Raw genomic sequence first — 25,185 nt, forward strand, 5'->3', positions numbered from 1 at the left:
AAACAAAAAATGGCAAAAAAATATATTGGTGAAAAATACATATTTTTTGGCTATTTTTGTATATTTTGAAACATATTTAAAATTATATTTGAAAATATTAGCGTGGTCAAAAGATGAATCGCGATTGATCGCATACAAAATAAAAGTTTATGTTTGCATAATGTATGTGTGTGTGTATTGTGTATATGTATTATGTATATATATTAGGGCTGGGAAAAGATTAATCGCGATTAATCGCATACAAAATAAAAGTGATTTTTGGCATAATATATGATTGTGTGCTGTGTGTAATTATGATGTACATATAAATACACACACATTCATGTATGTATTTAAGAAACATTTACATGTGTATATATATTTATATTTTTATATATTCTATATTATATATAATTTAAAAAAAATTATATATAAATGAAAAAAATCTGACATGAATATATGTATGTGCGTGTGGTTAAATATACACAATAATTACACACAGTACACACACATATATTATGCAAAAAATAACTTTTCTTTTGTTTGTGATTAATCGCAATTAATCTTTTCCCAGCCCTAATATATATATATATATATATATATATATATATATATATATATATATATATATATATAAAAATACACACCTACATGTATATATTTAAGATTTTTTTATTTATTTATGTATATATTTTTATTTATATATAATATAAAATATATCAAAATCTAAATAAATACATATATACATGTAAATATTTCTATATGTATTAACATACATGCATGCGTGTGTGTGTGTGTTTATATATACAAAATAATTACACACAGTGCACACATATATATTATGCAAAAAAAACTTTTATTTTGTATGCGATAAATCGCGATTAATCTTTTGACAACCCTAGAATTTTTTTTGCCCTATGGGGAGGGTGAGTAAATAATGATAAAGTTTTCATTTTTGGGTAAACTATCCTTTTAAATACCATGATGAAGTATAAAGTATGCAGTATGAATAGATTAATAACAAAGGCTTTCAAAACTCAAGGTAAAATCATTGTGTTGATGATCAAAAAACATGCGACTAATGATAACAGCACATCTCTGTTCAATAATACACACAATGAATTCAGTATCAATCGTGCCTGTTGTTGTACAAACTATGTGAAACATTTGAAGCAGAATGTTACTAACCCTGAGTTTCAGCAGCAAAACTAGTTAGCTGGCATAAACCACTAATCATTTTAAGGTATATTTTATTTTATTTACTGATGTAGCATAACGGATGTGAGGAGCATTGCTGTATTCTTGAACAGTAAAAACACAAAACATTAATTTACAATAATCTTGTTTACTCTAAAATCACAGATTGTAAACCTTCACCGATAAATTGACTATTATTTGTTCTGTTTAAAATGCGCTTGAAAACACTTATTGATTTACAATAGCAGGGATAAACTTTACATACTGTACATTAGAGAAAACTACAGACAGTCATAAAGATGAATTTGTCCATTATTAATTTTTAATAAAAAAGCACTTTACAACATTTCCATTTCAACTGAGTAAAAAACTGAAGCAAAACCTTTTAGTTTAGTCACTAGATTTGTTTTGTTTATGTTTCTATAGATGTATACATGGCCGATGAAATACTAAACGTTTATGGGTCACTTAAATAACAACGGAGACCTGAGAACCTCTTTATAAGTGTCCAATCAGATTTCAGAACGCATCAGTATGGTAAAATCACACCGTGTGATTGGCTAGCTGTCGGTCTTCGTACAATCGAACGGTTTCCACCACTGAGCGAACGCGAGAACCTTCTTCCGCTGGTCGTCAAAATTTTCACGTATCGGTTTTCTCCATCGTCTTGGCTCGAGGTCGAGCATTCCACCCAGAATTTCCTGAAGGAGAAAGAACAATGGAGAGATTTATGTCTATCGTTATCGTTAATACGATCGATAATTGTAAACGTAATTATAAAAGCACAAAACAAAGACAAAGAACGAATAAAACTGGGTGATACGCAGCCAACCTTAACAGGCTATAGCATTATACAGATTGGGGCTGCAACAAATGATTATTTTCATAATCACAACGGGACTTCCCTTGTTAGATAAATAAACAAATAAATGAATAATCAATCGATTAACCAAGCATTTTTTTTTAGATTAATTGACTAATCGAATAAAAACCTAAATATTTCCTCAAATAAATTCTCCACTTATTATAGCTTAAAACGGCACTAAATTATGGAATTTAAATATAGATGTTTACTTTTAAAAGTAAATAAATAGTAAATAAAAAGTTTGTGCAGCTTGTAAATAGTAAAACATCTTTAAATGTCAAAATATAAATAAACCAAATGAGTTGAATCTTCAGGGATGTGCTGAGGAAACGTTGCCAGAGATTAATAAACTCATTTTAATCTTTAACATTAGATCTTGATGAGTATTAACATTATTCATTATTATCAAAATAAATAAACAATTACAAAATAAAAGTAATATGCATGCATTGTTACAGTGATAAAAACCTGGATTTCTTTGATTTTTTTATTGAACTTTGATTTTCAGATACAAATACAAACTCACTTATATTAAATTTAAATCAACCTTTATTAACCAGCGTTATGGTACATTCACACGGGGCATAAGTGTTAACGCTTAACGGAAGACTTGTCTGAAGCATGGCCAACAGCCAATCACAGTGGCCGCTACACATGCTCCGTTCTTCCATAAACGTAATTGGCTGGCTCTGCCTAGGTTATTTGCATAAGGCGATCTGATTGGCTGACGCACACGTTGCCGCTTGAAAAGTTGAGAAATGTTCAACTTCTGCCGCGAGCAACGGCACTGATGCGGCGCCGATGGATCCACAATTCAGTTCGGCAACACATGACATCACCCATTAAAAGTGAATGGGAAGCGTTAACGCTGACGCCCCGTGTGAATGCGCCATTAGTTTGCATTTTTGCTTCCGTCATTGTCCTGTAAGGGTCGCCAGATCCGCTTAACAAAACCAACCCAATGGGCATTCAAAAATTGTCCCAATGACTGTTCACAGCCCAAATACCAACAACTAATGAACCGAATCCTTCCATCGCTAACCCACAGAAAAACATTAACCTGCAAAAACAAACCGTTAAAAAGTAGCCTGAAAGGCAGAGGACCTGGCAACGCTGTCTTGAACCAAGCTTTTTGAAGCGCCTGATAAACGTGCAGCTTACGTTGTATAAAGAAACAGTGCCTGGCTTTAATTATTAATGACTTATGCTTCTCCTTTATAATTAAATCCGCACTGTCCAATGGTGGTGCGGGAGCATATGATGTCACAGATCAACTAATCTATCATGAAATTTGTTGACAATGAATTTCATCATTGATTTTTATTGATTAGTTGTTGCAGCCCTAATACAGATTATTTCCAGCTCTACACGCGTATCACAGACTTACTTTGCCAAAATAGTGTGGAAATTTCTGCTCGTTCTCAATGACGTGAGCAAAGCCACCTTGCAATCCGAAATCCACGGCGAAGTAGGGAAGACCTCGTGGAACCTGCAAAAACATGGACAAGGATCACCTTCAGAAACCGAAAAAGTGAATATGCGGGAAAATAAATAAAACTAACAGAAGGACTTACAGCTCGTCTGACGTCTTTAGATGACAGATCCACAACTTTCTTGTTCATGGCCCACTCCTCATCGGATTCCATGATGGCTTTCTAAACGCACACAAACACATGATATATTAGTGAGCGTCACATTTATACAGTGATGTTGTAAAGGTTTGGCTGTAGATCTGCGTGCGGTACCTTAAAGTAAATAGGTGCCATGTCTCCGAGCTCTTTGGGCAGGGGCACGCACTCGTACACCATGTGAAAATGTCTCTTCGGGTTCATGTGGGTCTCAAAAAACACACAGTCCAAATCTTGAGCCTCAAACACCCGGACCAGAGCCCGACGAAACGTCTGCAAGAGTTTTCCAAGAGAATGTTGAGGTTGCAAAGGGGCGGAAAGTTCCGGTAAATTTCCGATAATAACCCAAAATGGAAACTTGGAGGAAATTTATGGGAATTATTTGGAAATGTAGGGAAATTTATATAAATTATTTGATCAAAAATCCTTCAGAAATAATTTAAGAAATAATTTGTACAGTTTCCTGTTATCAGCAACTTTTTTCAAATTTCCAGTTCCAAATTCCCATTAATTCCCATATATTCCCATACAAATTCCCAAAATTTTGCAAGCCTAGCGGTCTATATATATATATATAAAATATGCTTGTGTGTGTACCTGTATTTCATTCCATACGTCTTCATCCAAACTTGTGGCCGCTGTGTGATGTTGGACAGGGACGATCAGACAGTGACCTTCAGTGAGAGACACGCCGTTTGGTAGGCACAAGTACACCTGTGAGACAGGAAAGACATACTCGCACATAAGAGATCAGCGTTCAGTGTGTGGATTAAAAGGACAGATACAACACAGGGTCAATGTAAGCATATTAACACAACCATATGTGTGACATCAGACACTGAAAGAAATAAAATATCGTGCCTTGGCTCCAACTGCAACGATGAGATGTTTGGGTAGTTCAGGGCTGTCGAAACAATGCGGGCACTTCTCCATGCGCCCGGCTAAGCGGCGTGTCTCCTGCACGGCTTTATTCCTCTGCCTCTCCTCATCTCGACCCGCATGTTCCTTCTGGGCCGCACTCGACACAAACATATCATCTAGCGTGTAGTTATCATCATCGGTTTTTCCCATCAACTGAGTGCAAGACAGACAAAACACGCATTTATTTACATTACAAAAACACTTTGTTTACACACAATAGCATAAATCCTTCGCTTCATCAGTAAAAGCAAACTTCATTCTGAATTTGACAGAAATATATCTTATTTTTAAGCCTCTTTGACTAGGCCTATCAAAATATTAATCGCGATTAATCGCATACAAAATAAATGTTTGTTTTTGCATATTATATGTGTGTGCACTGTGTAATTATTTTGTGTAATTATACGAGTGAATTTATATATACACATAATAATTACACACACAAATATATTATGCACACACAAACTTTTATTTTGTATGCGATTAATCGTGATTAATATTTGACAGCCCTTGGATGTACCATTTAAATCGGAAAGTAGGGATGCACCGATACCGATACTGGTATCGGCCTCGATACCACATTTACTCGACAAGTACTCGTTAAAAGTCTCTCGATACCAGGAATCGATACCACGGTCTGAGAAATGTCTATGTTTGGGCGGCATGTAAGGGGTTAATGCCTCTTGTGTTGTCCAAAGAGGCAGAGTTTACAACAAACTAGAAAACTAGTCCTTTGTTTTTTGTTAAATTATATGACTAAAGCTGTTACCTGTAAATTTAAATCATGTTTTTTATTAAGTACTCGGTATCGGTAAGTACTGAAATGCAAGTACTCGTATTCCAAAAAAGTGGTATCGGTGCATCCCTATCGGAAAGCATGCATATACTCTGGCAGGAGAAGCAGTTATGTGATTAGCCAATGGGTATGGTGGTCCAACTGGGTGGCTGCAGTCAGGTGATCTAATAGGGTGTTAGGGATCATGTGATCCAACCAAGACTACATAACGATTAATCATGACTTATTGTTTGCAGAATAAAAGATTTTGTTTACATCATATATATGTATGTGTGTACAATGTATAATAATTATGTGCATGTGATTAATTAATAAATATAATAAGTAGGGCTGTCAAAAGATTAATTGTGATTAATCGCATACAAAATAATTATTACAATAATGTTTGTATTTAAGAAACATTTATCTGTATATTTTTATATATTTATAAATATAAATATACCTAAATAACATTTTTCTTAATTTAATACATGTATGTGTGTAGTTATTTATACATAATATATACACACACAGTACACACTCAGACACATATATTATGCAAACACAAACTTTTATTTTGTAAGTGATTAATCGCGATTAATCTGTATGCAGTCCTAGATTCAACTTGGACTAGAGATCTAGTGATGTGACTGCAAAGTAGGGGTCAGGTGACCTGCTGTGGACCTGTTAGATAATTGGGTGGCGTGAGCCGTATGGGTCGAGCGATACGATTGGTTGGCCGTGGTCAGGTGATCTGATAGGGGTCAGGTGCAGAATCATTGCTGATTACATCCAGAACTGCGGGTCATTATACGAATCCAGAAAACGGTAGCAGATGGGACCAAGCCGCAGAGATTACGATAACGGAGAGTTTTCATTTTTTTCAGACACACAAACAAAGAGCGAGAGACATTTTGCGGCGTGAGAGCAGTACGACTGCAGACAAAGATGCAATGTATCCGTAGCAACGGGTGATCTGTGTGGGAGGTGTCTCCTCACACTGCCATGTTTGATTGACAGATGGAGAGAAGCTGGGGTAAGAGTGAGAACGAGAGCAATCGAGAGAGAGAGAGAGAGAGATTGTTACGAGTACTTGAGAGTTTGACCTAAATCACAATGTGCTCTAAATTCTCAATTTATTCCCGACACAGCTGGTTACCATGTCCAGCAGAAATCCAAATAAAACTCGACAGATCCAGACTGCTGTGTAACCAAAACCATTCGTCTTCTGGCGGCTGTGCGTGACATTTAACACACATTATAAAACGATAGCATTTTGGTCCTGGATGCTGATTGGCCAGAGTACTTGTTATATTAAAATATCTCATTAAAGCAATGAAATCATAAACACCCTAACATTACCACACACATACTGTTGATGAAATTGGTTAAATAAATATATTATTTATGTGCATTTTTAGTTGCTATGCCATGGTAATGTAGCACAAAGAGAGATAGAAAGAGAGAAACCCAAAATGTGTAAATGTTTGTCACTTTTATTTCTTATCTCTATGGCAACCGTGACGTCTTAGTTTAGTGTTTAGTAGCCCTGCTCTGTTTTAACCAGAAAAACAGCAAAGATGAAGAGGGAAAGAGAGAGAAAGAGAGAGAGTTTGACAGATTGACGACACAAATGCTGCAGTCTCACAACTACCATCTGTTGCTCTCAGTCGGTCTTACGATAAAAAATAACTGAAATAATATAAACCCTACAGGCTTTTGTGTTTTTGTGGTTCAGGGACATACTGAAATTCTTTTCTCCATTATTTGTATAGCACATATAATACAATAGCTGTTACCCAAAGTGCTTCACATTGGTTAAGACATGGTTAAACCTAGGACAGACATAAAAACAAAGTTTTCGTTCAAACAACAATCCAACAACATGGCTGCGTCCGAAATCGAATACTGTGACAGTAGGTACTGAATTAGATGAAGTATCTACTCATAGACCGTTAAAATATATAGTATGAATATGAATAGTATGAATGAATTCGGACGCATGTTGATACATCACATGACATAAGTCACCATAACAACAAGTAGGGCTGTCATAATAATTAAATAATAATCTCATCGCGATTGTTTGACCTCATTGTGATGATTTCAGATCACCACAATGATTGCACATCTCTCTAAAAACACAAGGGGGAGCTGCAGCGCCTGTATAAATGAGAGCGTAGCAAATGGCACTCCTTTACTGACAGCATAACGCGATACATTGCAAAGCTATTCAATACGGTTGAATAAAACAGCATTTTAAAAAAATTCTGCAAAACTTTAAGCAGTATGAACTGGCAGGTAAAACATACATTTGCTAAAACAGCCATTTCAATTTTAGGGAAGTAAAGGATGCTATTCTTAAGGATCTGTAATGCTGCGTTCACACCAGCCATGGTAGAGGCGTCAAGCGCGATTGATTTCAATGTTAAGTCAATTTAAAGACGCGTTGACGTGCATCTGGAGGTATCGCGAGGTGAATGAGTCGTTTAGCGCGGCAGACGCGATATCGCCTCGTTCGCGCGAATTGAGCATTGCCGCGGGACACTTGCGAGTTGAAAAATCTGAACTTTGGCGGAAAAAGTTATTTTCAGTTATATTTCAGATATTTTTTTAGACACTTATTGTGTTTATTTCTTACGAATAATTTTTGAAAGATATATTCATTAAATAATTACTTTTAAATATGCGTTATGTGTATTAATATTTACTGACAGGTAAACCTTGCAAAAAAAAAAAAATCACAACAATGTGTAAAATAATTTCATGAAAAAAACTAAAAAATTATGAGAATATATAATAATAAATAGAATTAAATCGTCAAAATCATCACAATATATTGGACAATTAACCAAATTTCATAATCTTGACAGCTCTAACAACAAGTTAGTCGTTAACTGTAATGATGCTAAACTAGCGCAATTAAACCACAAGGGACAGCTGTTTAAAGGCTCTCTAAGCGAATCTGCGAGACGTTAGTTATTGTTGACGTTTGAAACTGTTTTCAAACAATCGGAGCGTAGCTAACTCCTCCCCCTCCCTTCCGTGCTTTCATGAACGCGCCCAACCCCCACCCCCAAATCCTTTTTGTCGTTTATTGGCTGGAATACTTTGTTTTGTTTTGTGATGCTAGGTTTGGCCACTTGTTGATATTGCCGTTTGTGAAGCCTGGGCTGTCTACAGAGATCGCGTTTTTTTACAGTTTGATCAGCGGACAGGCAGCAAGCAGATAGTGAGGAGATGTTTCCGGTATGTAACAAAAAATGTTTTATGGTCTAAAACGCTTCAATTTGCTTAGAGCGCCTTTAATATATGTATTTGCATTTGAATAGAGCTGGGTTACTGCTAGTGGACAATTTTTAATAAAACAACGCCCCTCCGTCGTCTTCTTTGTTGGATAACTCCTCTCCCGGGTGCTCACGGGATAGTAAGCGGTCCACTGAATGAACACTTCAGGATCTTCCGGGAAGTAGTAGGTCATCCGGGTACTTTCGCCGACTGTTTTTGGAAGACTATGAATTCGGACATACTACTCACCACGTCTACTGCTTCTCGCGTACTAAATAGTAGGGATGGGACGAAAAATGCCAATGTACACTTATAATACGTGGTTGATAACTATTCTAAGTTGCACAATCGATAATATTCACAGCTATTTCATGTACGATGGCTTTTGATCAGTAAGTCCTTATCGATCTGAAATCACTGTTAGTTTGAGTCATTTATAGGGATGCACCGATACCACTTTTTTGGAATACGAGTACGAGTACTTGCATTTCAGTACTTGCCGATACCGATACCGAGTACTTAATAAAAACATGATTTCAATTTACAGGTAACAGCTTTAGTCATATAATTTAACAAAAAAAAATCAAAGGACTAGTTTTCCAGTTTGTTGTGAACTCTGCCTCTTTGGACATCACAAGAGGCATTAACCCCTTTCACGCCGCTCAAACATAGACATTTCTCAGACCGTGGTATCGATTCCAGGTATCGGGGGACTTTTAACGAGTACGAGTACTTTTGAAAATGTGGTACCGAGGCCGATACCCAGTATCGGTATCGGTGAATCCCTAGTCATTTATAACATAAATCATTGAGTCGTCAAACATAATCACTATACTTATTCATTATTATCATGAAAATACAGGGTTTCAAGAACAGTGATATAAATTAGGGCTGGGAAAAGACAGGCTGTTCTTGCTGCTGTACCTTTAAGACTTACATAAGTAAATGACATACGAGTACACACGCCGTTATTCATCAAAGATATTGGATATATAACAAGATTGAGCACTGCTATTACTATGAATAAAGGGATGCTTAATATGGAAGTCTGCCTTGCAGTTAAAAGAACCAATCATTAATCATTAAAGGACTTGTGTCTTGCATAACTGCCCAGAGGCGTTGCAAATGTGGCCGCCTAGCGGCACGACTTTGATATTCATTGAATCTCTGGTGTGTGATGAATGTGCACGGGCATTGACGCTCACCTTCCCAGCCATCCGCGAGTAGAGAGCGTTCTGATCTTCAGCAGTGCTCATCTTCTCTCGTCTGACCATCTCACGCAGATCCACACCATCGTCATCATCAAAATAACGTACACGTTCTCCCTCCTGGTGCGTCTGGATCTAAACATGCACACACACATTTATAAATAACTTGTAAATTGGCGATCCTAAACTGCAACTTGTCAAGCTATCAAATGCTTATGAGACAGAAATGTAATGGTACTCAACTATATTGGTATAAAGTTACATCAAACATGAGGAATTTCCATAGCGAAAATGAAAAATAGCGAAAATTGAAAATGCACCTAATTTCGCATAAACTATAACAAAAAATGTATGCTAGGATGAGGTGATTTTTAAGGCAATTCGAAACACAAATCTATCACAAAAGTGCAATGAAAATTGTTTTTTTTTTATCGCATTTACAGGTCACTTGATGTGCGTAAAAATCACAAGATAATTCCTTAAACATGGCGCTGTTTGCTTTCGAGTTGCTCTGGCTGTATTTTGATGTTATCCGCATGTCAGTCTGCGTGGCGCCGTATGAAGTCACACACCTGTCGCCATAATTTTTGCAACGACTTATCACCAGACCACAAAATTATGTTTTAGAAGCATTGGTTAATGGAAACGGCATTATTACGCAATAGTTTTTATCGACATTTAGAAAATAACGCTAACGTTTTGCACAAATGTTTAAAACACAGCAAGTCTTTTTAAATCACAAAATGGATCCAGATCTGAATGATCATCTTAAATGTCAAAATCCGAAATGACTTAAAATCCCGCCAAAGTGTTTCGGTCTGTGAATTATCATGTGTGTGTGATTCTCACAGCTTTTCTCTTTCTTCTTCCTCCTCTCGGCTCCTGAGGTTGCGTCGGGGCATTGACCGGCCACGCTCGTCCTGATTGGTCGGTTCTAAACAGCAACACTTCCTTATCTGCATTTGGTTGCGAAGACGGCTGAAAACAGGAAGACCAAACTATAAATCAAATGACCATAACAAATTAGGGATGCATAACGATTAATCACGATTAATCTATAGCAGAATATACGTTTTTGTTTACATCATATTTGAGTGTGAACTGTGTATTAATAATTTATATATATATATATATATATATATATATATATATATATATATATATATATATATATATATATATATATATATATATATATATATATATATATATATATATATATATATATATATATATATATATTAATATGCACACATGCATGAACTAGGGCTGGGAAAAGATTAATTGCGATTAATAAATAAAAGTGATTTTTGGCATAATATACGAGCGTGTGCTGTGTGTAATTATTATGTACATATAAATACACACACATTGATGTATGTATTTAATAAACATTTACATGTGAATATATATTTATTTATATTTTTATATATTCTATATTATATATAAATAATTTTTTTTTATATATAAATAAAAAAAATCTGACATGAATATATGTATGTGTGTGTGGTTAAATATACACAATAATTACACACAGTACACACACATATTATGCAAAAAAATTACTTTTATTTGTATGTGATTAATCGCGATTAATCTTTTCCCAGCCCTAATTTTAAGAAAAGATATACATTTATATATTAAGTATTTATATGTATATCTAAAACATTTCTTAAATATTTACATGCATGTGTGTGCATTTATATATACAAAAACTTTTATTCTGCTATAGATTAATCGCGATTAATTGTTATGCATCCCTATAAAAAATATGTGCAATGTACATACCCGCAAACTTTAAAACGGTAACAAACAACAATCTGCTGTGATTTTACCACAGTTACGACTGTTACCTGTCCAGTCTGCTCTATCCTTTTAGCTCTGTTCTCCTTTGCTCGACGGGCAGCGTCCAGTTCAGCTTTCAGTTTTTCTACCAGGGCCTAAAATTGCACAAGGAACACTGATTAATGAATCTAGATGTAGATTAATCTAGATTAAAGTGTGAATGCATCTAAAATGCCCAAAAAGGCTGTCTAGGAAGGCTCACCGTGTTACCCATGATTTCTGCCTTGACCAGTTTGGCTCCGAGTTTATTCATCTCCTCCTCCGTCAGGACTACCTCCACCTCCTCCTCCTCTTCCTCACTCTCTGAACTAAAAAATGAACACACCCCGTCAGGTTTAGCGAACAAAAATCTCACATTTTAAAGTTATAAGCCACCACCATCACACTGACCTGCTCTCTGCTGCAATTGTGGTTTTGCTCTCCTCCAGCAGGGCGGCGCTATTATCCGTGTTTATTTGTGAGGTTAGTGTCTCCTTTGAGTCCCGCACAGCGCTGCTCTTCCTCCAGGCAGCCACAACACCACTGTCATCATCAATGGGTTTCTTGAATCTTGCACTCTGATTGGAAGTAGAGCTCATCGCTCCTCCCCTCTTAAACTCCGCCCTTGTGCTCGTGTCCTCATCATTGCCTGAGGGTTTGAGGAACTTGGCCTTAAGACTGGTAGATTGGTCAGAGAAGTGTTTCCTCTCTCTCTCCCGACTGTGATCTCTGCTGCGGTCTCGGTCTCTCTCAGCACGTGGAGATCTCTCTCTCCATCTCTCCTCTCGGTCATCTTTCCTCCACCTCGGCCTCTCCTCGTCTCTGTTGTCTCTTCTCCATCGCTCTCTGCCCTCATTTTGGTCGCCCCTCCTTTCATCTCGTCTCTCTCCGTAAGCCGCCTCTTCTGCTTCCTGCAGTCGCTTTTGAAACTCTTGCATAGACTACAGAGAAATTTAAACACACACACAAAAATCATTAAACCTCAGGTGTCTCACATCCAGCACCTCTTGTTTCAAATGCAAACTAAAAGCAAAGATTAAAACATATAAAACAGAAGAAATGTCCATGTACACCAAGACTAGCATGTTTTTAAGTTTGTGCACACATCTGTAGCAGAGTTTTGGTGTGATCAAGTCTAACTGAATTATGAACAAAATATATAAATAAGTTGCAAGAAAGGTAAAAGAAGTTGATGATTAACTGTGTCTGAAATCGTCTAAAACCGCCTGAAATTGATTCTAAATCGCAAGGCTGTGATTCTGTGTATCATGCACAGTTTGTGCGTGTACTACAGCATTTGGTCAGTAGGAAGTCCTTATCAATCTAAAATCATTATGAGTCAGAGTCGTTTATAACGTGCATTTAAAAAGGCAACACTCGTTAAACAAAATCATTGAAAATATACAAAACTCATTTCGTTCCCAGGGATCACATATACTGATAAACAATGTACAGTTTAAGTGCAATGCAAGGCTACATTCACACAACATCGATGTAGTAAAACACTTTATTCCTTTGCGTTTTTGAAAAATTTCACACCACAACGTTGTTAAAAAGATTCACGTTTAAACAGATCTGCGAAAACCACTAAAAACACTGCTATATGCGTGCCAGGCCAGTAGATGGCAATGTTACTTTGTAAAGAAATACTTCATGCCTGCCCACATATGCATTCTTCTACAAAGCGATAAATACAAACAATCAAGAAGGCAAAAGCATCGAGTAGTTTTGTTTAGACAGACGATGAGGTTGGTTTATTACTACAAGGGACCCTGGACTATAAACAAGTAAAAATGTGTAAACTTTGCCAAAAAAGGGTTAATAAACTCAGTATCTTGAGCACCACAAACTCAGTGGAGTAGGCACTGTTGTTGTTTTGGTTATACTTGTGCATGCGTATACTGTATTTTCTGGACTAAGTCGTTCTAGAGTATAAGTCGCATCAATCAAAAATGTGTCATGAAGACAAAAAAAAACATATTTAAGTCGCGATGCACTACACGTCGCATTAGAATTTTTTTTCCTCACAAAATCCAAGCTGGAGAACAGACATTTAATCTGGAAAGGCAAGTTATTCAACTAAACAATAGCAGACAGAACAGCAGGCTGAATAGGTTTCAGCACGTTAACGTAACATTATCAGTTATTTACACGATACACAATAGCATACTGAACGTACCTGGAAGGCCGAATGGGCTAAATGAACAGAACAAGCCAATGAGTGCGTTTACATGCACAGTCTTACGCCGATTATGCTTAATAAACTGATAATACGTGGGGTCATGTAAACGCGTAAAACTGTTTTCTTTAATCGGGGAAAGCTTATAAATGGCGTAAGCAAAAACCGATCGGCACAGGTAGTTTTTTGCTCATTACGCCGATTTCGCGTGGCATGTAAACACCTTAACCCGCTTTCTCACGGTTTTCTCCATGTGCGCATGTCTCCGCGTATGAAAGATAAACGTCACACGCGGAAGTAAGCGCAAAGTAACGCATAAAAGTCTCCGCTCGACTAAAGCAGTTGGCAGAGAAACTGTGAAAATAGAAGCTTATGTTACATTTACACGTTCTGCAGACACGAGGAGAGATACAACAGTACAGCTTAAGACAGATATGACAGTTGACTTTTTGATCGACTATTATGTACTATAGGTGGTGACGTCACTGCCTGCGAGAAAACTGATAAGTCTTCAAGTCCCGTGTAAACGCATTTGTCTGCATAGCCGGCTTATTGATTTGCATGTAAACGCATGAAAACAGTTTTCTGTAATAAGCAGATTTTTGATAGTTATCCGCTTATTCTGTGCATGTAAACGGACTCAATGAGCATTAACTTCACAGGCACGTCATCCCACATCACTTAATCCATTGAATTACATAAATACAGGAGCAACATATCACGACCACTCGCGGCTGTAGACGGTAATATTGTGTCTTGGTTCATATATGTCAAAATTAATTCATACTGACATCCAAGTGGCGCCTGACTATAAGTCGTAGGACCAGCCAAACTATGAAAAAAGTGTGACTTATAGTCAGGAAAATATGGTACAATGAATTAACCAACGGACATGATGTCACCGTTATCATAGATTTACATTTTTGTAGTTTACACAGAAAATTGACAATTCTTTCACTTGAAACCTGTTTCTAAAAGTTTGCGCTTTCAGGAGCCAAAAAGTTGTTGTCGTTAGTAATTCGCCAAAATGATAATTCTGACCTGAAACCGATACCAAACATTCTTGATGCACTTGGCCAAAAACCAAAAGCCAAAAATGACTAATATTAGACTTTTTTGTTTCTTTCATTTAATGAATCTGAGTTAGACTACAAACCAATAAAATAAATGTTTTTGAAAGTAACACCCAAAAACTTGATAAAAATTCGAATAAATAATAAATATTCTTCATGTAGTATTTTGCAACAGAATCAAATTTAACAGTTTTTTTATCTGAAAAATGTAGAGCTAGAAAACTATTACTGAAAGCTGTGCACTTCATCATCGTTTTTTTTCTTTCGGAAATGTTTGGAGGACGAAATTTGAGTAATTTCCTAGTTGCGTATAAACGAACAGCCAGGCCGCATAAGAACTGGCTAATGCTGCTTACACACCAAACGCAAAGCATGTAGAGCCCGACCGATAAAGGATTTTGAAGGCCGATACTGATACAAATGTTTGTTTAAAATCCGATATTCCGATATATCGGACGATTTTTTTTTTTTTTTTTTTTTACAACAAAGCATTAACAGATTTCCCTAACATTAGTTATTTGTAGTTATTTATGAGTTTTAACTAAAATAATATGATAATGCATTTTAAAAAGAAACTTGTTTTTTTTATTGTCTTGTGACCAACTCACCATGAACTCACTTAACCGCTGTTCTCTCTGCCCGACTCTCGCGTTATACACGAGTGTTGCCAACAGAAAGGTTGTAGAGTGCCCTCTGGTGGACACACTATACAACGGCAACACTCATGACATGGTTGAAGGCTGTTTCATCCTTTTTTTTATATTCATTTATCGGCCATTATGAATGCCGATACCGATAGTTTGGAAAATGCCTAATATCGGCCGGACTCTAAAAGCACCCTGTTCCTCGCTCTAAATTACTCGGGGGATTTAACTTCGTCTCATTCAAATTTTTGCTTGAATATTTTCAACTTGCGCGAAGATCCATTTGAGGCGAATAGTGCTTGTTTTTCGCAGCAATCGCACCGTCCAATTTGCGTCATTCGCATCACTTCATGCAAGTTCAAGTCTACTTGTGTCTTTGCATTGACTTTGTATGTAATCTACTCATGCAAATCATTGAATTTGTGTTTGGTGCGTATGCCCTATAAGGTTCGGCTGAAAATGTTGTTTTGTAAAAAAAAACCTAAAGCACTTAGGATACAAGCATCTCTCAAATGCGTAAATGCAAAATGTAAATTAAAATAAAATCCTGCAGAGAACGGTGTTATAGCAGTGTATACAAACATACTGTGTACATACACTCTGATCTACGAATGAAAAGATCAGAGGAAACCAAACAGTGTGTGTGTGTGCGTGTGTGCTCACCCCGTATCTCTCTGACACCACGCTCTCCAGGCTGCGCTGTTCCCTGTCTGCCTGCTCTTTCATCCTCTGATAGGACTTCCTGAGCCAGCTCACCCCTCCATCATTCACCACTCCAGCTGAAAGAGAGCAAATCTTTAGAAAACATCTGTGAGCTGAATATTTTGTGCTCAGCATGTGCACAGCTCTGAGTGCCCTGTCAGCTTAAAATCCCGTTCATAACCCATTTTTTATTTGAATCATCCGTAATGTGATGCAGGGAAACAAAATATTGAACTACTTAAAAATATTACCATCATATCTAATGGCACCTTGACAAACAACATGAAGACCTATCAGATTCAAGCTTGTGATTTAAAAAAAAAATCTTGCATTTTTGAGTGCATCAGACCGAGGATAAGTGTACAACACTGCCCTAGTTTTCATGTACTTGCATTTAAAATAACTCCGTAGGATAGTGCCAAAGGGTGTTCATGACCCGTGTTGATGTTGTCGTGTGAAATAATGTCAAGTCAAAGGTCACTGTTGTGTGGGATCTAACCGAGATTGTGTGCAGATGGTGACATCAAAATAACCTCAGACGGTGTGAATGGGTCAGATCATCGCACCTGCTCCCGGCGTTTACCTTTTTTAGCTGCAGTAGCAGCGGTGTCCTGTGGGGGCAGACCGCTTCCTCCGTCCTTCCAGTAAGGGTTCAACTCCAACTTGTGAAGACCAGCCTGAGAGAAAACACACACATTTTACATTACCAACACACTAAATAAGCAACAAATGTTATCCTAAAGGTCTCACGACTGTGGCTATATGAATTGTTTTGATTGCTATAATACAGGAGAGAGACGCATGCTGTCATCTGCTGAGATTTGATTATTGCTTAAGGATTTAGTGCTGTAATAAAAACGCTTGAGTCAAACAGAAGAACTGTTTAAATAGCAAGTGATGTCACAACAAGGGGTGTAAATCGGACAATATATGATATATTGATTCTCTCAGCAAGCGTTGCTGTGTTTGCCGATACCTTTTAAAAAACACGGTATGGTTTCGATTTGATTCAGGGGTATATTGATCGATTTATCAACGTTAAAACAGTAGCTGTGTTTTCATTACAGATTTGCACAAAACATTTTCTAAATGCCAATAAAAAATGACAGCTTTTCCATTAACCGATATGCGACTAAAACATAGTTTTCCTAAGTTGGTTAATTACAGCCATTATTTTGCCGAAGGAGACAAAGAAATGTCATCCAAACATTGGGTTTAATTCATGCGGCCTCTCATGTAAAACACACCAAATTCACCAACGTAAGAACAAGTGTAAGAACAAATTTATGTGCGTAGGCACGTGTTGTGAATTAGGCAGCATTCGTGAAAAGTGTGTGTATAAATCCAAAAAAGGTATGCAAATATTAGTGAATGAGAGCCATTGGCAAGGAAAGCCTCTTATACTTGGGAGTGGCAACCAGTGTTGGGGGTAACTCGCGCATTACGTAGTAATATAACTTTTCTGAAGTAAAGAGTAAAGTAATGCATTACTTTATAAATGTACACATTAATATTTGCTTTTTTTAAAAAGTAATGCGAGTTACTTTTCAGTTTAACTCTTTCACCGCCAGCGTTTTTAAAAAAAGTTGCCAGCCAGCGCCAGCGTTTTTCATGATTTTCACCAAAGTTTAATGCCTTCCAGAAAATGTTCTTCTTTAAATAAATAAACATACAATATACCAAATGAAAGAACAGACCCTCTGCTTTCAAACAAAAAAAAACCGTTTCATCCTACCTTTAGTGGTTCTTTTGCAATCAGCTTTTGAATATGGGTAGGTTTTTGCAAAAACACAATATTTTGAGCAAAAAGCAAAAATAATTCCATTTTTGTGACGGACTTTTCATAGAGATCCCATTCAGAGCGATCTTTAAAACAGACACGGACATGCAGCAGCTTGCCATAGGGCAATACTTCCGGTATTAAAAAGTTGCGGAAGGGCGCCACCTGGTGGATAATAGCGGTATTGCGGAAAGACGGAAAATCTCGTCATTGGCGGGGAAGCGTTTTCTCTTAATTGACGAGATATTTCGTCAATGGCGGGGAAAGAGTTAATTAATTCAGTTTAAAAATAAAATAATGTACTGAATTAAACTGAAGATATTAACGTAGAATTACGCACTTTGTGCGCCTGAGCGGGAACAGTTTGAGTCAGAAACGGAGATGGCAGGCCAGAGCTTGGCATTTTTGCGATCAAAAAATCACCTGCAAGGCCTGAAAGAGATAAAGCCTCAGCTAAGTCAGGAAAAGTAACGCAAAAGTAACTTAAAAGTAACGTAAGCATTACTTTCCATGGAAAGTAACTAAGTAACGCAATTAGTTTCTTTTTTGGGGAGTAACTTAATATTGTAATGCATTACTTTTAAAAGTAACTTTCCCCAACACTGGTGGGAACGTATGAGGAGTTTCTCAAAGGGACGCTATTTTCAATAAAAGGAGATGTACGAGTGTTATCCAAACATTATTGGCGAGGAAAGCCTGTTATACTTGGGAGAAAACATGTATGAGAGGTTTTAGTACATACCGCATCATTTTTTAAATAATATTTATGTCATTTACATACATCAGTTGACCTGAAAAAGCGGAAAAAAAGCAGTTTCCATTGCAGCTGCCTGAAAAACCACCTCATGCGAGCATATACATTTTATGCGATATGGGAGTTTTTGCGAAATGTATGTGTTTCCTTTAGCCGTATTTTCAATCGCAATGTTAATTTGCGCAATTTGAAAGGTAACGAAAACGCAGCTAGTGTCTGGCAACATACACAAACTTTGTTGTTGCATCACATTGTCACGCAAAAGCAGACAGTATTTTTGCATGCTTTGGCAGAAATGCGTAGCCACAATAAACCTACTTCGTATCAATATTTTACACTGCAAAAGATGACTTTCTTTCTTAGTAGTATTTTTGTCTGGTTTTCAGTAGAAATATCAAAAAAATAATAATTTTAGACAAAATAATATACAATTTAAGAGAAAACAATAGCATGAAAAAACGTGTTCCTGATGAGTTTTAATGGTTATCTGTAATATCTCAATTGTCCACTAGATGGCCCAATTTATACAAAAAACTGAAGCAAAAAATCATTTATAAATTTTACACTCTGTGCATGTTTTAAATCATTGTTCTGAATCTGATCTCTAACAAAATTCCTTCAAAAAAAATTCAATTATTTCAGCTTTTTGCTAAAAATAAATATTTTAAAGAGAAATACCCATATTTAAGAGTTTATAAGCAGGGAAAAAATTATAGATAGGATGAAACCGTTTTTCCAGTTTTGCTTGTTTATTGTTTGTTTGAAAGTGGAGGGTCTGTTCTTTTTTATGTTTATATATTTTTAGAAGAAAATTTTCCTGGAAGGCATTTTGTGAAACTTTTGTGAAAATCACAAAACAATGGTGGCGGCTAACTTAAAAAATAAAGGCTGGCAGGGAATGAGTTAAGTAAAAACATTTGTTTTGCTTGTTTTAAGCACAGATTCACTTAAATTGTATGTTTTTTGTCCAAAAACTAGACTTATTTTCTTAGGTAATTTTGCTCATCAAGAAAAGACATCTTGATTTAAGAAATTTTGATTTTTGTACTAAAAACAAGACACAAATACTAAGTAAGAAAGTCGTTTTTTGCAGTGTATATGTGGCATCGATACACAACTGCAACCAATTTTGAAGTGTAGCAAATAACCTGAGCTGTGACATCAGAGACAGCAGGTGAAAAATATAAGCATTGCAAAAACCTGTACCCCTAAAACAGCTTTCATGCAAGCAAAAATTTCAATCTCATGGACTCCAAAAGCTGCGAGTGTGAAATTGCCTTGAATACAATATGTGTTGTGTTAGACAAATATACCTGCTCGATGGCCTGCGCTTTCTGTCTTTCAGCCTCTTTCTCTGCTTCTTTCTGTGCACGTCTCTCTGCCACAGAGGTCGTCTTCATAGCCAGAAAGTCAAACGTCATCCAGTCGTCTCTCTGGGAAAGTTCAAACAGACAGCCGTCATGAAAAACAAACAATTGTACGACTACAACAAAACTGATGTGTGACAAATCACAAGTTTGTTTGCCGAGTATAAACCATCAAACAAATAAGTTCCCTAAAACTTTATCGATAAAGATACAATAAACAATATCATTGAGATAACTTCCTGGGTGATTTTTTTCCAAACTGATGAACTTTAAACCATTAACAGCCAATCAAATCTATTTGAATCTATTTGAACAAGTGCATGCGCATGCAAGGACATAATATGCAATATTAGTTAATGCCATTGAAGCGAATTAGCATAAAGTTATCGTTATCATCCAGTGGTTTCTCTCCATCTCTCTCTGCGTGTCTCTTGTGTTTTTAGTAAACATGCTGCACAATGTAAAATTAGGATATCTGAGGGCTTTCTATATGTCCAGACAATCTGATATTGCCACACACACACACACATCGATAGTAGCCGAGCATCTTTACTTGATTAGTACTTGTTGAGACAGTGGGTGTGGCCTCAGGCTCCACCTTCCACGGTTTGTCTCCTCCTCCTCCTGATTGGGGCGGAGCTTCCACCCACTCCTCTCCAGAGTCCTGAAAATAACCAAAGATCAACGTGAGGTAAATCGCACAGATGTCCTCCTCACAAACACACACATACATGAAACAGACCCATACCTGAGAACTGTCAGAAGATCCATCTCCCGGTTCTCTTTTCTCTTTCTTAGCCTTCTTTTTCTTTTCTTTCTTACTCTTTTTGGCTTTCTTTTCTTTTTTCTTTTTCTTGTTTTTCACTGAGTGCTCCTGTGTGTGAAAAAACACAACATATGTCACAAACGAAGAAATACGTCTGGGAATGATGCACATCTGATAATGTGTAGGTTAAGACGACACGTGACATCATCCACTATACATTAAATTAACTTTATAATGTGACATCATTCTGAATAAGACAAAATAATCATATTAAGAAAAAAACAACAACATGTGACCCTGTCTGTTCAATTCCGATTTAAAGTCTCATAATGTAATAATGACATTAGGAGCATCAAAGTCTGATTTCAAAATGATCTTACTCAGTCCATATTAACTCTTTCCCTGCCATTGACGAGATATCTCGTCATTTAAGAGAAAACATTTGCATTTAAAAAAACGTGTTTCTGATGCAAGGTTTACACCAGACGCGGTAGATGGAACAAAAGCGCAAGTGATTTACATGTTAAGTCAATGCAAAGACGCGATAAAGCATCCTGCGTGCGACGCATTCCGCATGAATTGAGTGTTGCCGCGGGAAACGCGCAAGTTGAAAAATCTAAACTTCGGTGGCCGCGTTAAACAATATTAGTGACGTGATTACAGGAAGCGAGCGGAGTCTCAGCGGAGTCGCAGAACCCCATCCCATGACGCGAATTACTAGAATTTCAAGCGCGGCTTTCACGCGCGAATGTTCAAGCGTCCAACTATGCACGAGTAGCGCATTTTTGCAGCCTCTACCGCGGCTGGTGAGAATGCACCATGATGGTTAAACGATGGTTATCTGTAATACCGCGATTATCCACTAGATGGCGGTATTACAGATGCCCTAATTTGTTAAAAATTGAAGCAAACAATTTTTAAAAATTTTTATGTTTTGATAATCGTTCTGAATCTGATCTCTAACAAAATTCCTTTACAAGAATGCAATTATTTCAGCTTTTTTGCCAATTTTTAATTTTTTAAGAAAAATACCAATATTTTAGAGTTTATAAGCAGAGAAAAAAAATAGATAGGATGAAACAGTTTTTCCTGTTGTGTTTGTTTGAAAGCAGAGGATATGTTCTTTCATTTGATATATTTGTATGTTTATATATTTCTAGAAGAACATTTTCCTGGAAGTTTTTTTTGGAAACTTTTGTGAAAATTACAAAAATGCTGGCGGGCAACTTTTCAAAAAAGGCTGACGGCGAATGAGTTAAAGATATCAAGGTTATTTTTATGCAGACAACAAGAAAACACAAAAAATGACTTTAGCTGGGTTTACAAAGGCAGGGTCATAAATAAGCAACAAACAAATGCAAAATCCTCTCGGACACACGTGACTGACCTGTATAACTTTTACATAACTTAAACCCTCAAGGACCTGTCATTAGCTTTACCTTACTTTACCTGATATAAACTATTTAATATTATTAATGTACACATCCTATAAATAGAAATAATTTATTAATTTTTTTTTTAAAACAACGTGCACAAACCAAACTTTCAGGAACATTTAATACAGTCAAATTTGTTTTCATTGTTTTTATAGTGATCTCTGACCTCTCCTATCTGCTCCAGGCGCAGGTCGACCTCCGGCAGCATCCATGTGTCCTCACCCCTGGCCTTCCTCTCCGCTCGCCTCCTCTCCTCTTCCTCATACTTTTGCTTAGCCTACAGGAAGAAACGCAAATTTGTTGAAATAAGAGTTTGATGTGAGCAAGACAACATTATTTATATAGTAAATTATATTATTTATATGATAATAAAGGAAAATAATTTAACATTTATGGACATATTTAAGCAATATCGCTCGAGTTGGAGTGTGATATAGCTCTATATCATCTATATCATAGTACCCAGATGAGCCAGATTTAGGTGGATGTTACCTGGGAAAAGCAAACCTTGATATGCCGCCTCGCCACTGACCAATCAGAATTAAGCATTCTATAGCTTTATGTAATAAGTAAAATAATGTTAGAAATGTGTCAAATAAATGTCAGCATACAGATGTGCAAATCAGGATTATGTTGTGTGTGTACTTGAGTGATAAAGACTGTTGGGTCATTTCAATCCCAGTGTCTGTGTGCACAGAGAAAACCTAACACAGGTGCTACAGAGATAACACACAAAGAGACGCACATCGCACACTATATACACTGAAATCATGACAAATCAATGTCATACCGTCCTGACAAACAGGAAACAGACAAACAGGCAAGACATCAGAGAGGAACCGCAAAACAAGCAACATTCTGATTTACACTGCTGTAATAAACTCAACTACAAAGAAGTTCATCATACAGGACAGAAAATACATCAAATGCGGACGAGGTGGGCTGTTATCAGGAGAAAGCTGTGTTTATTTCCCTGTACACTACATGTGACTTTCCACCTTTAGTGGAACACAAATGAAGAAGATTGGAGTCTGCGATTAATTAGCATTAATTTATAATAGACTTTTAGGATTTATGAATTACACAAAAGCACCATTAAACTATCATAGGTTCATAAAAGCTGATATGGTAAGTTGTCACAATTGTAATCTGTCGTTAAACAACCTTAACATTCTTTTTAAGCTAAATTGACCAGTAAATGCATCATGAGATAAACCCATAATATTTAAATATTTTTTGACATTTTGGCAATAACCAATTTACATCTCAATATTTTTTGCTTTTGCAGTAGAACAATAGAAAATGGGTGATTTTCTTTTGCCCAAATAAAAAGCAGGATAAAACATTCAAAATGTTTAGTGCTAAAAGAGTGAAAACATGTATATCTAGTAAGTAAAAACTTACTAGCTTGCATTAAATGAACACATGAATGTAAATACTGTTTGAGGTGATTAGGGATGCATCGATACCGATACTGGTATCGGGTATCGGCCTCGATACCACATTTTCTAAAGTACTCGTACTCGTTAAAAGTCCCCCGATACCAGGGATCGATACCACGGTCTGAGAAATGTCTATGTTTGAGCGGCGTGTAAGGGGTTAATGCCTCTTGTGTTGTCCAAAGAGGCAGAGTTTACAACAAACTGGAAAACTAGTCTCTTGTTTTTTTGTTAAATTATATGACTAAAGCTGTTACCTGTAAATTTAAATCATGTTTTTTTATTAAGTACTCGGTATCGGTATCGGCAAGTACTGAAATGCAAGTACTCGTACTCGTACTCGTATTCCAAAAAAGTGGTATCGGCGCATCCCTAGAGGTGATATAAGAGGTTAGATGTTCTCAACCTTTCAAACCTGTATTTTGTTTAGTAATTAAGAATATCTTTTTTTATATATAATTATTTGTGTTTAAACAAATAAAGTAGGTTATATGCATCAGGGATGACATAAGGATGAATTTGAATTAATTTAACAAAGTGCCTAGTAAAGACATCGTTCACACAGCACACAAACAGCGCCGCCCAGCGGCAGACGAACGACACACAAATCTGCACATCATACAGCGACACAAAAAGGCTATGTTCACTGTTTACATACAACAGAATAAGCTTATTATTTTCTTGTAATAAACAATATATCATCCAGGTGAACTAATCCATATTTAGCAAGTTCCAGATTACTGGGGATGATTAACACATTGTATTACATTTTAATCCTTTCCGCAGAAAGAAATTTATCATACAGGAGCAAACCATATTATCAGTGATATCTTTGCATTTTTAGATAAATCCCCTTTGGTATCATGTTTTTGTACATAGATCATCCAGCGTACATAGTTATACAGCTACATTCGATGACTGTAACTCTATGAATAGCACAAAAAACTAAATGAATAGCTGAAACTCATGGGTTCCGACACAAAACCACTGATTTAATTGCATTTTTTTTTTCTAAAAGATAAGAATAAACTAAGTAACTCAAGTGTTTAATATGAATGCCTGTCAACAAGAGAGATCTGTCCACACAAACAACCGGCCGTCTATCAGCTCATTTGGTTTTGTTCTGATTTAACCCAACATTAGATGTTAATTTACTGTGATGTATGCGTTACCTGTTGTAGTACTTGTTCTCTTGCTTCCCTTTTGGACTCTTTTCTTGATTTAATGCTGTTTGCGCTCTCAAAACTCACACCATTTGCTTCCATGATGCTACCGCAAACGCGCTCTCGACTGTCGCGAACACTTACCGTACCGCGCCTACAGGTGTCGTAATGTTAATCGCTTGTATTCCTGCGGGTGG

The 25,185-nt window shown here is 36.6% G+C and overlaps 1 protein-coding gene across 1 annotated transcript; it reads right to left on the minus strand.

The window, feature by feature from the left end:
- Positions 1-1,476: 1,476 nt before the first annotated feature.
- cwf19l2 (CWF19 like cell cycle control factor 2) lies at positions 1,477-25,126 on the minus strand. The gene is made up of 18 exons (XM_065280416.1): positions 24,998-25,126; positions 22,553-22,663; positions 20,933-21,058; positions 20,738-20,848; positions 20,131-20,250; positions 16,867-16,960; positions 16,245-16,360; positions 12,097-12,626; positions 11,909-12,014; positions 11,715-11,801; positions 10,711-10,839; positions 9,859-9,996; positions 4,531-4,743; positions 4,267-4,383; positions 3,787-3,942; positions 3,616-3,696; positions 3,429-3,530; positions 1,477-1,877 (listed from the first exon to the last, which is right to left on the minus strand). Exons 1-18 carry the CDS (start codon positions 25,088-25,090, stop codon positions 1,737-1,739), a joined length of 2,571 nt encoding a protein of 856 aa, XP_065136488.1. The 5' UTR covers positions 25,091-25,126; the 3' UTR covers positions 1,477-1,736.
- Positions 25,127-25,185: the final 59 nt, after the last annotated feature.

The sequence above is a fragment of the Paramisgurnus dabryanus genome, chromosome 8, assembly GCF_030506205.2.
Source record: "Paramisgurnus dabryanus chromosome 8, PD_genome_1.1, whole genome shotgun sequence".
Taxonomy (NCBI): Eukaryota; Metazoa; Chordata; class Actinopteri; order Cypriniformes; family Cobitidae; genus Paramisgurnus; species Paramisgurnus dabryanus.

Coding starts and splice junctions, on each gene's coding strand:
- cwf19l2 (XM_065280416.1), bottom strand. CDS start 25,090: ATGGAAGCAAATGGTGTGAGTTTTGAGAGCGCAAACAGCATTAAATCA. Junction 16,961..20,130: donor AAGCGCAGGCCATCGAGCAG/GTATATTTGTCT, acceptor GTTTTCTCTCAG/GCTGGTCTTCACAAGTTGGA. Junction 1,878..3,428: donor TTCCACACTATTTTGGCAAA/GTAAGTCTGTGA, acceptor TTTCTCCTTCAG/GAAATTCTGGGTGGAATGCT.